Genomic DNA, 16,050 nt, shown 5'->3' with positions numbered 1-16,050 from the left:
GATGTCCCCACAGTGTTGCATGATGGGAGAATGCTGTTGGAATTTAGATTTTTTATATGTTTTCCAGAAAACCACAACCGTGCAGTTGGGCTCTAAATATTGAGTATGTCTGTCCTTGGTTGGGTCCTGCAGTCTACTCAGTGGTTACATTAAACAGTGCTAACTCTGGACTAACCTTGTACGTCTATTGTGAAGTTGAAGACGAGCTTTGCTAAAGCAACATGTTGCCTGTTAATTGCAGCTTGTTACAGACATTATTGTGCTCCTGACACAGACACAGGAAGCTCTTTAAATCTGCACACATTTAGATGCTAAACTTCCAGTTTATTTCATCAATGACTGCTGATTTCTTCTGTTCTTGTTGAACTGTCGCTCAGAGGGATCTTTGTCTTTCTGCTCTTTCTATTGTGAGTCTGGTTGAACCATCGAACATCGTTTTGTTCTCCATGTACAAAACAAACAAACATCTATTTGTAAAGAGGACTTTACAACCTAAAAGCAAGAAAGACCATTCAGAAATATAGAGGAGTCCTCTCAGACGTCTGACTGTACACATCGAGCTTTGTGGCAGATTGCAAACTTTTGAATGTACAGTATATATTTTCATAACTGTTTCAAGTTTAAGTGCAAGTTAAATTTACACGACAATAAAAAAACAAAACAAGTGGTGTTGGTAGAATTGTTGAAATATTTTACAACTGAATGTATTTTTCTCTATTTACTTAAGAATTAGCAATAACATAATATACTACATCACTCCTTTACATGTAAGTCCCGCATTCAAAATGTTACTTAAGTAAAAGTACAAGTATTATCAGCAACATGTGGTGTTGAAAGTACTCATTATACAGACTAGCCCCATTTAGGGTGTTATATTCTTTATGTATATTATGCATTAACATGTACTTTAAGAAACATTTGAATGATTACAAGGTGGAACTCATTTTAATCTGTTTTGTAACTAGTAACTATAATGCTGAAATAAATCTAGTGAGGTAAAAAGTACAATATATATTCTGAAATGTAGTGGAGTAAAAGGAGAATGAAGCATACAATGGAAATACTCAAGCAGCTCAAACCTGCACTTAAATGATCCAATGGTTCACACATGTCTAAATGTACATTGAAGGTGCCTGCAGATGTAATTTACTGGCTCAAAAGATGTGGATTTCATGTTAAGTTACTCTTTAAATACTGAATAACTCAGGTGATCTGCTTCATCAGGACTGTGTGGACGATGTTTGATCAGATTTCATTGATAGTGACAGAACAACCCAGAAACTGTCATCAAATTCTGAATTTGAATGTTTCTAAACACTGATTGGTGCACATGAGTCTACATAAATACAGAGAGTATGTAACTGTAACTGTAAAATAGTGTTTTCATGTAGGACCTGAAGCATCATGCAAGAAGCTACATTTTTGGGTGTTTTTAGATTTGACACCAAGTATTCAGGGGCTTTAAAAGCAGTAAGGAAATGTAGCAAATGGCAAAAAGTAAACATAGTATAGTACAATCAAAGATGTAATTCACACTTGGGTCACTCCACACAAGCAGTTAGTATTATACGTTATAGAATGTAAAAGTAAGTTTATGTTTTCAGCTCGATTACATTTAGCAATGAATTATTTTGATGTTATTGTTCTGAGACTGAACAAAGTTATATCAAGATGTCTGTGGCATTCAGTATATTTGATAATGCATGTTCGTGTCCAGGTGTGATGCCTGTGGATATGAATAAATATACAAACTGGATTTGGAAAAAGTCTTCCACTGCATAAGGAGGGAGGAGCAGGAAGTGTTACTCAGATGGAATAACAGCAAACATTTACTTTTGAAAGAACTGGAGCTCCTTGTTTTCCTGTGAGAAAATCAGAGCGCTGGTTGTTAGCGAGTGTTGTAATTGCTCGACTGGCACATGGACATCACAGAGATGTGTGCTTGTGTGTTATTCCTTTGGGAAATGTAGTTACTGTGTAGCTTTTGTGGAGGAAAACTGGAATCCTGTCTGTCTGGGACTCTAAATGTGGAGGTGTGAACTTCAAACGAGATGCACAAACTTTGACTTTAAGTTAAATGACTCATTTGGATTTGAGTGTTATGACTTACTCCAAGCCTGGAGAGGGAGAAAGTTGTCAGGACAAGAAGAAGCACATTCATACATTCAGGCCAGTGTATTACTGCAGCATCACTGGAAGCTCAGCATCATGTGTTTCCAATGAATGAATATAACTATATTGTTTAGTGTGTATTTGTAGAGAGAAAGAGACTTTTGTTTCCACTACTGGATATTTCATTGTTCAATTCAGTGGCACAGTTTTACCAGATTGTTTTGAAATTTGATGAAAAGTAACTAGTTTTTGGTGCAAGTCCAATAATTATTAAATACAATTCTTAAAATTACCAGATAGGACCATTTCCAAACCCTTATTCATTATTAGTATTGTTTCATGCACTGCTGAACTTGAATGAGAAGATATTTTATTTTTCAAAATTTGTCAAAACAGAAATAGCATTAAATGCAAACAGTTTTTTCTAAGTAGCAGTGATGAATATCAAAACAACTTTTACATCCCATGAAGAATGAAAAATAAGCATGTATGAAAATAAAATATCTTAGATGAGATCTTCATGATTCATATTATACAGTATATGTTACATATAGTTTGAATTTGGTTTGGATTTTTACTAATTTTCTCTTTTCTTCCCAGGTAAAATATGATAAGGTGGATTGTGTTGCTGTCTGTGTGTCTACACGTCATCTCAGCAGCATTTGATTACATTTATGAAGAGCACTCCTTTATGGGTAAGAAAGCACATTTATGAGGGGCATCAAATAATGTAATACTTTATTAAATGACTTTTCTCGAAGATCAAGTGTCATCATTGAAGCTCAGTGTGTGTTCATCTTCTCCTCAATGTATGTCATTGCCATGTCTTGTCTTTGGAGTGCATTCACCTGACGATGCTTTCCGATCTCTTCCACAGACCCGGAGGATGTGCTGAGTGTGAGCATTCCTCTGGAGGAGCCACAGCGTCCTCTACTGGGAGCAACGTTGGTACTACCGTGTTACTTTGAGGTGTGTAACTGTGAGCTTTTACTAAATGTCTGTTTGTTTTGAAAACCATGTTTTCCACTGTATAGTCAAATATATAATATATATGGATTTGTATTCTCAGATTGTGGACAAAGCCACCATTCACATAATTTATATATTGACTGATCAATTTAAAATATCTATTTCTTATAACACTGAATCTACATGAAACGTAAAAGGGATTTCTCATAGACGAAACAATCACCAAACTGTACACCTCTTTGGAGCTTTTTACTCATTTGTTTTTCGGCACTCACATTAGCCAGCAGCCGTTTTTGGCAAACAAGCTCTGATCAACCCACTGTACACTACGTGCCCCGAACCAAATGAAAGACAGGCAGAGTTAAAGACTAGTTGGTGAAAAGAGTCAAACATCCAGCAGCTTACAAGATGTATTTCCTTAAGAGTTGGTGGTTCTAAATTCATCAGGTGGACTAAAACACGATTCTAAAGTAATGCTAATGTTGTTCTGATTGGCAACAGCTTGCTTTGATTAGTGTGTGTGAAATAACATAAAGAAGTTTAAATTGTGTAATGTGGGTTGACTGAAAGTGGTGGTGAATGGTGTTGTTGTTTCCCACGTAGGACCACACTGTCCCAGACCCAGGAGCTCCCACCATCGCTCCCCTCGCTCATCGCATCAAATGGAGCCTTGTCACCAAAGAAAAGGTCACGACTATACTGGTGGCCTTGGAAGGTCAGGTGCGTATCAGCGAGAGCTACATGGATAGAGTTCATCTGGTGGGCTACCCCATGACTTCTACAGATGCTAGCATCAAGATATCTGAGCTGCGGTCCAGTGACACAGGAGTCTACCGCTGTGAGGTTCAGCACGGCATCGAGGACAACCACGACATCGTCCATGTGCAGGTTCAAGGTATGAAAATGAGTTGTCAAAGAATTGTCACACAACTTCAATGAGGCAACTGTGGTGGATGCAACAGATCACCATATCCATCTATTTTTTTCCAATTGGTTGACAAATTCTTGTAGATGTGGCGTATTTGACATAAAGTGTCATAAAGCTTCTGTGCAGATGAGACCAAATTTAGAGGACAAGTGCAAACAAGCGCAAAACTATTTTGCAATTCGGTCTCTAAGTGGCAAGAGATTGTTCAACCTTTGTAGAAGCTTTCTGAGTACTGTCTAGTTTTGAGGTATTGATCATCAAAAATCATTAATTCTCATTGAAACTAAAGTACTTGTTTAACTCTCTAGGTTTGGTGTTCCACTACCGAGCAATCATAGGCCGCTACAGTTTGACTTTTGAAAAGGCGAAGGCAGTATGCACCCAGAACAGTGCGGTCATGGCTTCACCTGAACAGCTTCAAGCAGTCTACGATGATGGATTCCACCAGTGTGACGCTGGCTGGCTCTCTGACCAGACAGTCAGGTCGGTTTGTCAACTCTTTACTGCCCTTGTTTAACACAGTGGGTAGAGCAACACGACACATTCAGGGTTCTAACTTGACTCCCAAACATGAAAATGCCTGTGCTAATAAAAGTGGAAAACACATTATATTGTTTGAAAGTGTCAAATAAACATTTTAAACACTAGCCACCAAAATGGCAATTGTATATTTTATGTTTTATTATATACAGTTAAAAGTGCTAAAATATCTTTATTTTTTAAGGATAACTACAAACCACGTAGCATCATATTTTTGCAGACACTTTCCAAAGAATACATTTCATTTTCTTTCAAGGATGCCCTTATTTTCCATTAATCTAAGCACAGTAATAAAACCAACGTTCAATGCCTCAGGACCTGCTTTAGATATATTTATTCAGTGTGAAAAAAATGTTACTTGAAGTTGAGTTGCATATTTGCATCATTGTTGCATCAGAACAGAACATTTTGAAAACACTCCTTTTTGGTGTCTTCAAGGATGTTCCAACATCTGAGAATGCAGTCAGCAGCGCAGCATTGGCAAACTCAAATTCAGTGGACAAACAAACAAAACAAACAGGGGTGTTTTGAAAAGGAGAAAGTGGATTTGGTTTTAAAGTCGCTGTGCAGAGGCAGTTAAATATCAGTGTTTGTTTGAGAATACAAACATGGAAAGTTTAAAAACCATCCCTGTATGCAAGTTAATATTACAATTTTGATATTGAAGAAACCAAAGCTTGTTTCCATTTAACCAAAGGTACCCGATCCATGATCCTCGTGTGAACTGCTATGGCGACAAAGAGGAGCTGCCTGGGGTCAGGACATACGGAGTGAGAGACCTCAATGAGACTTATGATGTCTACTGCTTCACTCAGAAGATGACAGGTACACTGCAATGAACACGGCAATATCTGTATTTGTGATTGATTCTCTTATGTTTTCAGGTTTGGGGTATTTTAAGCTCATTCATTATTTTACTCTTTGACTTTAATAAACCTCTCTTATGTGATACAGGCAGAGTTTTCTACACCGCTTCTGCAGAAAAGTTCACCTTCTCTGAGGCTGTGGTTGCATGCTCCAATCAGGGAGCTGAGTTGGCCACTACTGGACAGCTCTACTTGGCTTGGCAGGGTGGGATGGATGTCTGTAACGCCTGGCTGGCTGGGAGACAGGAGCGTCCGCTACCCCATCAATATCCGTCGGCCACAGTGTGGAGGGGGTCTGCTGGGGGTGCGAACTGTTTACCTTCACACAAACCAGACAGGATACCCACATCCTGAGTCTCGCTACGACGCCTTCTGCTACACAGGTAGGCCATACTTTAGACAAAGAGTGATACTGAAAGCACTGTACTGCTCACACAAATACTTTCAGTAGTCAGAGATTCTTACGCCAAAAGATTGACCATTGATAGTGGAAGGTTGTACTATCTGATTTGGCAGAAAAGACTGTGCTCTTTGAGGCAGCTCTCAGCAGCATTGGAACAGTGGAAGCTCCTTTGAGCTCATTGTTTTGGTTTTCTGGTTTAGTTTAGTCTGAACCCAGCTACATTCAGCTGTTGTGTTCTGAAGCTCTGTTAAACAAACTCTACCCTGCCAATCCAGCACAAAACAGCAACCAGATAAAGTTAGCAACTAAATCCGTTAGGAGTTGGTGGAGACCAAAAACCGAACTAAAAGAGAGAAAATATTTGACATACAGTACTTTCATCAGGTGGACAGAAAGACTTCAAATAAATGCTAATATTACTCTGTGTCTGCTCTGTAGGAAACTGTTTGCTAACATGTTTGCCATATCAACTTTGTAAGGGGATAATATGTCAGTGTTGTCAATTTGTGTAGGTTTACACATTTGACATATTTGGCGGGCCAGGCTTGTTAGAAACTCAAAATCATTTGATGGCACTTTTGCATACTCCTGTTAGGATGTTTTGAAGTGATGCTAAAATTCTGTTTTCCAGGAAGAGAATGTGATTGGATTTTGCCATATCAAATCAAATCAAATGTATTTATTTAACCCAATATCACACATTACACATTTGTCTCAGTGTGCTTTACAGGCTGTACAGCATACGACACCCTCTGTCCTTAGACCCTCGCACCACACAAGGAAAAACTTCCTAAAAGAAACCCCATAATTAAAGGGGGAAAAATGTAAGAAACCTCAGAGAGAGCAGCTGAGGAGGGAACCCTCTCCCAGGACGGACAGACGTGCAATAGATGACGTGTGTACAGGATGAACAACATAGTACAAATACAACATTTATGTGACAGAAAATATATTGTGGTAATACTTTATAATTGAAAGAAAGTTAAACTTTTTGGTTATGTCAGTATTGTAAGTGTAGTTTGACTCTGTAAAACAGAGAATTAGATAACCAGAGAAGAAAGCCAACATATGAACGAACATAGCCAGAGCTCCAGTAAAGATTTATTACAGTTCTCTCCTTGATCACCTTCAGAGTCCCCTGATGAGGAAGGTTCAGGCATCATAGAAGAGGGAAGTGGCGTGCTGAGTGTTACCACGGTGACAGGGAGCCCAGAGGTGTTCTTTAGGAGGACAACTACAGAGAGCGAGGCAATCGGAGAGGTGGATACTCAGCAGCCTACCATAGTGGACTTCACCTACACAGAGAGCCCTACCGAGCTGCCACTGCCTCCGCCGCCAAACGTCACTGAGTTGATCATTGACCTGATAGAGCCAGCCACCGCCCGGCCCGACACACGCAGGGAGCCAAGCAAAGGCTTTGTGACGCCTCCAACTGGTCAGTGAACTGCTGATGCATGTTATGATAACTGTAACATTATAGAGACTGTCCAGTAAGTACCCCTACTAATAACTTCCCTTGTTTTTCTGTGCAGGTGTGGTGTTCCATTATCGGTCAGGCTCCGACCGCTATGCTTTCACATTCGTTGAGGCCCAGCTGGCCTGCCAGAGTGTCGGAGCCTACATTGCCACGCCAAAGCAGCTGCAGGCAGCATATGAGGCTGGATATCACCAGTGTGATGCAGGATGGTTACTGGATCAGACTGTAAGGTAATTCTGAAATGTATTTTCAGAGTACGTAGAGAGATTCTTGTCCCAAGCAATACATCACCACGATTGCTCTTTTCTAGGTATCCCATTGTTTTTCCTCGAGATAAGTGTGCTGGAGATCTGGGGGATCAACCTGGAGTTCGGTCATATGGTTTGAGGCCAGCAGACGAGAAATATGATGTATACTGTAACATTGATGGACTGAAAGGTAAAAAAAGAAAAAGCACTGTTTATTAGGAATGTATAGGAATGACCCATTCCTCGAAAGTTCCTCGAGACTTATGTGCAACTTAATCTTATCATGTACAATGTTTTCTATCTTTTTCACCATCTTGACATGCCCTACTCATCTGCTCCCTAGGTGAGGTTTTCCATGTGGGCTCCGCTGAGGGTCTCACCTATGATGAGGCTGCTTCTCGCTGTCAAGAGCAGAACGCTGTATTGGCCTCCACCGGAGAGCTGTACGCAGCCTGGAAAATGGGTTTCGACAAGTGCCGAGCTGGCTGGCTAGTTGATCATAGCGCCCGCTATCCAATTAACAAACCCCGTATTGGATGTGGAGCTGGGAAATCAGGAGTACACACAGTGTACACGCACCCCAACCAGACAGGCTTCCCTGAACTTGAAGCCAGATTTGATGCATACTGTTTCAGAGGTAAACGCTTGACATGGCTCGAAATGGCTCATTCTGGATTTTTATTTTCATCATCATTCATTTATAATTTTCTGTTTTTGTTTAATTCTTACAGCGGATATTCTACTTATTGCAAATGAAACTGGACTGAATATCACAGATATCCAAGAGGCCCTTCTTAACCTAACATCAATTACTGATTTGTTGAGGCCTGGTAAGCTATATTTAAATTGTGAACAAAGGACTTTCTTACTTGTGCATAAGTCTCACTCGTTTTTTCTATGTCTCTTTAGCTGTTCCTTCCATCGTCTCTCCTATCCCTGTGGAGACTTCAGGCTCTGGCTCTGGCTCAGCAGACTTTGGCTCAGGGTCTGCGGTTGATGGTGCCTCTGGGGGTCACTCTGGAGATCTGTCTGGATCTGGAGATCTGTCTGGTTCTGGACATCAAGTCACCTCTGAAGATAAATCTGGTTCTGGAGATTTGTCTGGTTCTGGAGACTTGTCTGGTTCCGGAGATCAGGTCACTTCTGAAGATAAATCTGGTTCTGGAGACTTGTCTGGTTCCGGAGATCAGGTCACCTCTGAAGATAAATCTGGTTCTGGAGACTTGTCTGGTTCCGGAGATCAGGTCACCTCTGAAGATAAATCTGGTTCTGGAGACTTTTCTGGTTCCGGAGATCAGGTCACCTCTGGACATCAATCTGGTTCTGGAGACTTGTCTGGTTCCGGAGATCAGGTCACCTCTGGACATCAATCTGGTTCTGGAGACTTGTCTGGTTCCGGAGATCAGGTCACCTCTGTAGATAAATCTGGTTCTGGAGACTTTTCTGGTTCCGGAGATCAGGTCACCTCTGGACATCAATCTGGTTCTGGAGACTTTACTGGTTCTGGAGACTTTACTGGTTCTGGAGACATGGCAGGCAGTGCCAGTGCTGATCTGCCCAGTGGATTGGGTTTCACCAGTGCAGATGCATCTGGATCAGCACACAGTGGAGAAGGATTCAGCATCAATGTTGTTTTTTCAGGCATTGACAGCATTGTCTCTGGAGAGGGCTCAGCTTTAGGAGGACTCCAAGAAGCTGGAGAGGGAAGCACAGGAATCTTTATCTTCCCTTCATCTGAAGCAGGCTCTGGAGTGCTAAGTGGTAGCGGGGACCTGTCTGGATCTGGATCTGGTTTCAGCTCTGCGGAGAGTGGCTCTTCAATAGACATCTCTGGAGAAAATGGACAATTCTCTGGCATGTCGTCCGGTTTCATCACGGACAATGACTTTTCTGGGTTCAATGGTTTCCCCTCAGGATTCTCCTCTGGAAGTGCTAGTGGACAGTCGGGACAGCTTTCGGGAAGTGGAAACACACAGATCTTACTGATAGATGGTAAACTGCTCGATGCATCCACCCCAATTACCCACAAGGAGTATGAGCTTGGTGGAGGCCTACTGGCATTCAGTGGCTCTGGAGACATTTCAGGATCTGGGATCCTCAGTGGCGATCTCAGTGGCTCGGACTCTGGAAGTGGCTCTGGCTTCTTCTCAGGCGTGACCTTTGTGGGGTCAGGTTTCACTGACCTTACAGTGTCATCCTCTAGGAGAGCAAGAGGCCTCTGGGTTTTTACTCTATAGCTCCGGACAGGGAAGTGGTGGACATTTGTCTGGATTTGGAAGCTCAAGTTTCATCGCTGGGTCTGGATCGGGAATGTCTGGATCTGAGTCGTCAACGAGCGGTGAAGAAGGCAGTGTTACATTTTGAATGCCGATTTTCTGACAGAGGTATCCGGAGACAATACACTGTCTATAGAGCTTGGACAGGGGTCAGTGGAGTACAGCGGAGAAGTAAGTAGTAGTGGAAGTGGCTTCTACTCTGGCAGCGGTGACAACCAATTCACCACGGCCAGTGGCTCTTCTTCCGGAGCTTTCTCTGGAGATCTGCCACAGCTCGTGCTGCCCTCTCCATCCAGTGAGTGGGCTCTGACAGAGAGCACCAAAGGGCCACAGGAGGCCCTTAGCGGGGTTGAACTGTCACAGACCCCTGTCACAGACATCTTTGGAACTCCCCACCCTGTGCTTGCCCCCGCAGGACTGGCTGCACCTCCCACCACAGCTTCACCAGCCTCTGTGCAGACACCAGGCATTGTTAAAGAAACTGATTCAGTGGAGGGTAGGTCAAAATGTTGCTATTTTGTTCTTCACTTTTCTTCACTTTTTTATTCTGAAAATGGAGGGATGTGGGTGGATATGGGGGGAATGGAAAGCAGTGTTGATCAAACTTAGAGGAATGATGCATCCATGCAGCTTACTGGTGGAGCTGAAAATATTCGGAAAAACCAATAGTCCGAAAAAGAGTCCCGTTTGTCAGCCGGTAATCCTGAAAACAAATGCCAATTGATCCGAAAATACACGCTCCCTGCAACAAACAGAAACATATGGCTTATTATTATACAGAATGATAGAAAGGCAGGGTTAGGGTTAGGTTAGCTGTTGTGGCATTTGCAAACATTATATTGATGAAGTGAATATTTTAAATTCAGAGAGAGCACAACTACTACACCAGTTCAGATGTAACACCAATGCATCTCTCTTTTAAAAGTAGTGTATTTCATTAATTAATTTCACCTGTTTTTCTAGGTTTTAACCCATGTGAGCCCAACCCCTGTGGTACTACTTCATGCACAGTAGAGGATCGGGTTGCTCTCTGCCATGGTAAGTCCCAAAACGGTTGCAAGTGCCCTTTTTTTTACTCTTCTCCTTTCTTTCTACTGAATTTAATATTGTGTGATGATGTTATGGTTTAACAGTCGTGCTTCTCTGTATGTCTTTGTTGTTGAGCCCTTTTGCATGTTTTATATTGTTGGTTTGCATTCTGTTTATTAATCAGCTTATTCAACTGATTGTGATTATATTTACTGTTTGTGAATCAGTCATACTAGACTTACCAAACATCTTTTTTCTCTCCCTGCCGTTGTGTCCTAATGTGTTTTGCATCATATTTGTGCTCTGTTTTGTGTTCCTTTGATTTCTATGTGTTCATTTTGTCTGTGTCTTGCTATGGGTCTCTGTGTTTGTGCAGCAGATTGAATGTTTGGGTGCTTGACAAATATGTATAAGCTCTACTCTGAGGTTGTACAGCCTCTGTGTCACACATGGTATCACAATTTGTCTTCAGCCTATATGTTGTTTTTGGTTTGCTGTGCCAGTGCGTCGCCTCTGCTCTGCTGTATGCATGCTAATCCTGGGGCAACATATGTGCTTTAAGGCACCATATGGGTGCTCTCATCCTGCTGGAATATGAATACTGATATTCTGCTGCAAATAACCACAGATTCAAACATAAACTTACTGCAGATATTACAATTACTAATTATTCTCTTTGCAAAAATAAAAACATATTTGGGATATATTTCAGTATATATCATCATCATTTGATAACCTGAGGAACATAGATGATGATTAAGTGTGCAGTAAGTCTAATTTGCATCAGAGGTTGCAGCAGCTACAGTATTGTTCACTAACTTGTCAGTCCTGACGTGTGATAGAACCTTCTATCACAGCTTCACCTCCTTCACCATGCTGGGCAACTTCCCATCCCCACCCCACGCTGAAACAGTAGTGTCACCCGCCCCCTTTCTTGCAGAGGTAGATGTGTGCCATCCCAACCCTTGTACCAATGGAGCCACCTGTGTGGAGAGTGCAGACTCTTACAAATGCTTATGCCTGCCCAGCTACGGAGGGGAACGCTGTGAGATCGGTATGAGATCAGCTTCAGCTAATATATAAACTAACAACAGCCTTTCAAAAACAACTGAAGAGAGAGAGAGCGATGTTAAACATCACCAGCCGATAGCATCATTACTCGCTTTGGCTCTGTGAGGAGTCCTGGTGGCCCAGCAGTCAAACATGCACAACAAGTTGCTGTGATGTTACTGGTGTGCCATGGGACCCTGTTTTCCTATAAGGTTCAAAGTGCTATAAAAGCAAAGGGTCAGTTTAACCCAATCACAAAAAAAACATGTTTCACTTACCTGGAGTAGCATCTAGTAATGCAGTATTTGTTCAGTGTTTTGAGCAGTGAAACACTGAACAAATACTGCATTACTAGATGCTACTCCTGCTGCAATTTTTGCAAAGTTTGGTAAACCACTTTCTTGATTGTCATAAGTACACAACCGTAAAGATGTGATAGGTCTGTAAAGTTTTGTCGTCTTTCCAATTTTTTGAAATTGTCTGGATGGTTGTGTAATTTTATTTTATTTTCAAGAAAAACCAAGTCCCACAACAAGTGTAAAGTAAGGATTAAACCTTGTTTGTCTTCTCAAGAAAGATGCTAACATTAGCATGGCTAGATAACTAGCTCTATACCAACTGTAGTTACCAAGTGTTACTTCCAAGTCTAAGGAGCAGCATATTATTAGCTAACAACATTATTTTAAGGGATTTCATTTTGCATTTGAAAATAGCCCTGTTCAGCATATCCAGTGCTTTCAAATATTCCCAAACTCTACTGTAACAAAGAAGCTTGTCATTATTACATTTATGTTTTTGATAGGGACACTTTATTTGATATAAACTTACATACTTCCAATGACAACTGCTTTCAAGATGTGTTCAGACACCATGTGAAAACATCTTCTAATGTATTTGGGGTAAATTGACCCTTGAAGTAAAGTATTGAAGTGGGGCAGGAGAATGAATGAAGCCTTTCAATGTTACAGTAAAAGGGAAAAAAATGGAAACTCCCAATTGCATTAATGTTGGGCAGGGCTCTCCCAGCTGAACTGACGCATTATGTATAAGTTTCCATTCTGCAATGGGAGGTTAGTTTTGTAAGTCAAAATGGAAACACTGCCCAACGTCAGAGTTGTAGGATGCCAGACCGACTGAGGGCATCATGGTGGGAAAATATGCTTCTCACTGACTCACAAGACAAATATTGAATATGACCAACTGAACACTACATGGGTTGTGAAAAATATCAAGCACTTTATCCGCTGCTCAAACACTAATACCGCACAGATAGCAGAAAAACTGATAAGAATACGAAAGAGCTTCTCATCATCTGATACTGTGCTTTAGTTTTCCAACCTATTTGTAGTTGTTATTTGAGTTTCAGAGCCCTAAAGATTATAAAGAATATACTAAACTTTACTGGATGTATAAACATATTTAGGTAAAAGTGCATTCAGAATGCTGTACATTGAATGAATTTTGGTGTTGCGGCTGCAGATGAGCAGCAGTGTGAAGACGGTTGGACTAAGTTTCAGGGGAACTGCTACCTGCACTTCTCTGACAGAGAGACGTGGTTGGACGCAGAGCAGCACTGCCGGGACATGAACGCCCACCTGGTCAGCATCATCACCCCAGAGGAGCAGGACTTTGTCAATTGTGAGTGCATAATGGGCTGTGTTTTGTTTGTGTCAATAGAGATGGAGACAATGGCAAACACAGTCTCAACACCTTTTTCTTCCACAGCAAACGCACAGGACTACCAGTGGATCGGACTCAACGACAAGACAGTAGAGAATGATTTCCGCTGGACAGATAGCACTCCACTGGTGAGTGAGGAATTTAAATGGAGGAAATATTTTTTGCAATCCTGTCATGTAAATCATATTTTTTTTTACCCTTAAATTGGGAATCACTGGTGTACTGTATTGTAGAATAGCAGTGTAGTGCGTTGAACTCAATGGGTTTTCTTCATGGTGGATACAGCACGGAAAGTCAGTCTTCCTGCCAGTTAGTCTCAATGAACCAACCACACAAATATCAACACATAAATCCTCTGCTTCTCAATAAAACCTTTCCCCATAGACTTTAAAGATATTATAGAAGATACATTTATAAGCACAAACAAGCTAAATGATTTCTCTTTGTTTATGTGTTGTACCTCATGGAAGCTACATTATAAACCATGCATTAATCTAACCTAATAGACTACACTTTAATTGCTTTAATTGTTCTATATTGACTTCCATTAAACTTTGTACTAGATATACAATCTTAGTTTATTTTGGAGACGTCTGTGTGTTTAACTAAAGAAATGTAGATTGATGTTTGCACTTGTGATAAGTGGTCTGAGCAGGTGAAATGCAAATACAATGTCATGCAATGCACCATCTGCTCTGCATAAACACAACCTCAGATGCACCACTCCAACCACTTCAACAAAAGCAGGGTTTATTTAAAGCCACATAATTACTAAACAAGTTCAAGCAGAAAAAGAAACTGACTTTTGGATAGAAAACAACACTGTGATTAAAAAACGTGGCTGTGTTGGTGGAAGCCTGTTGCTTCAGGTACCAGTGAGACGATATACATCCAGTGTGAGGAATAGATGGATAAGACATAAGCCAAATCATTACATCACAGTTTGTAATACTATGAGACTCTGGAAAGTTTTGTTGAGCCAGGTTTAACTTTGTTGCTGGACAACCTCGTGTTTTTAGCTTGCGCCCTCTGAATCAGAACCCCTGTAGCCTCATTGAAATAATGATGGGACTGCATGTTTCCACACAGTGCTAATGTCTGTGCCTTAAAGATGGGGTATCTTGGAGAAAGGCAAGATACAACAAGAGTTTCCATTTTTGGACCTTCGATCTTAAAGGCATTCATAGTGTTGCAGTAGTTTGGACACATGAAAGGTGAAAGAAGTAGTTGTGCGTGAAGAATGAAAAACAAGATCAGATCCTGCTTACTTACAGTGATTGATATGATGAATGATGAATAACTGAAAGAGATTCAAATTAAACGTTATCTCTTACCTGTTCTCTGTGCCACAGTTGACCTTGTAGTAATGTTTGTCTCCTCCTCTTCTTCAGCAATACGAGAACTGGAGGCCGAACCAGCCAGATAATTACTTCAACTCTGGAGAAGACTGTGTGGTGATGATCTGGCATGAGAACGGCCAGTGGAACTGACGTGCCCTGCAACTACCACCTGCCGTTTACCTGCAAGAAAGGCCCCGGTATGTTGGTTCATGCCTTACATCTGAAACGAAGGCTTTAAAGCTGTGTTAATCCATTTTTAGACAATGGGGGTAAAAAATAAAAAAGATAAAAAGGCAGATAGCCATAAATATAATCTCCTTCTAAAGTTGTTAAGGGAAATGTTTTGGCAAACTGTTGCCTATTTACACATTCAGCAGATGTGGTCTGTTTATCAAAGCTTGTTGGCAGAACATATATTTGCCTGCTGATGCTGGACATTAGGTAAAACTAATCAAAGTAGCTAAAAGAGTCTAAATATAGAGTTGCAGAGTTAAATGATACATCTACATCATTTTAGAAGAACTATGAGGGACCCCTTTCACACCAAGCCATTAAATACGGTGTTAATATCAAAAGTATTGATTGATGTAGGTCTTACTATAGCAGTACTCCATACTGTAATAGAAATAATCAATGCAAGACACACATGTAAGTGGACACAAGGTTTTGATGAAGCCCTGTGACCTGTGGTTCTGTCCTCAGTGTCCTGTGGCGCCCCGCCGGAGGTGGAGAATGCTCGCATGTTTGGTAACAAGAGGGAGGAATACCCCTTCAACTCCATCATCCGGTATCAGTGCAGCCCAGGGTTCTTGCAGCGCCATCCTCCGGTGGTTCGCTGTAAGGCAGACGGACAGTGGGAGAAACCCCAAGTGGAATGTACTGATGGTGAGTGCAGTCTGAATGGAGAACTTGGGAGTAGTTTGTAGAAAATCTTCCCTGCAAGTAAGGCAGGTGTTGTCTTTTTTGCTTTACTCATTCATGTTGTGTTTCTCCCTCAACGCAGTGAAAGCCAGAAAAAGAATACAGCGGAGGAGCAGCAGGAGTCTGACAGCCGGCGGCAAGCTTCACTAAAAAGGAAAAGAAGAGGAATTAATTATTTAAGAACATTTGCAGCACACGGAAATCCATTTTC

The 16,050-nt window shown here is 41.2% G+C and overlaps 1 protein-coding gene across 1 annotated transcript; it reads left to right on the top strand.

Moving 5' to 3' along the window:
* Positions 1-2,985: 2,985 nt before the first annotated feature.
* LOC115003465 (aggrecan core protein-like) lies at positions 2,986-16,050 on the top strand (the record flags this gene model as incomplete). The annotated part of the gene is given in 22 exon segments (XM_029425259.1): positions 2,986-3,081; positions 3,685-3,976; positions 4,318-4,492; positions 5,247-5,374; positions 5,504-5,643; positions 5,645-5,798; positions 6,951-7,253; positions 7,351-7,525; positions 7,606-7,733; positions 7,887-8,180; positions 8,275-8,373; positions 8,453-9,747; positions 9,749-9,881; positions 9,926-10,315; positions 10,783-10,857; positions 11,789-11,902; positions 13,378-13,536; positions 13,624-13,706; positions 14,970-15,065; positions 15,067-15,115; positions 15,621-15,803; positions 15,922-16,050. Coding segments are annotated over 22 exon segments (4,629 nt in total), but the record flags the coding sequence as incomplete, so codon positions are not given.

Source organism: Cottoperca gobio, chromosome 3 (assembly GCF_900634415.1).
Source record: "Cottoperca gobio chromosome 3, fCotGob3.1, whole genome shotgun sequence".
Lineage (NCBI taxonomy): Eukaryota > Metazoa > Chordata > Actinopteri > Perciformes > Bovichtidae > Cottoperca > Cottoperca gobio.
Note: the sequence above shows the minus strand (reverse complement) of the source record. Positions and strands in the feature narration are given on the sequence as shown.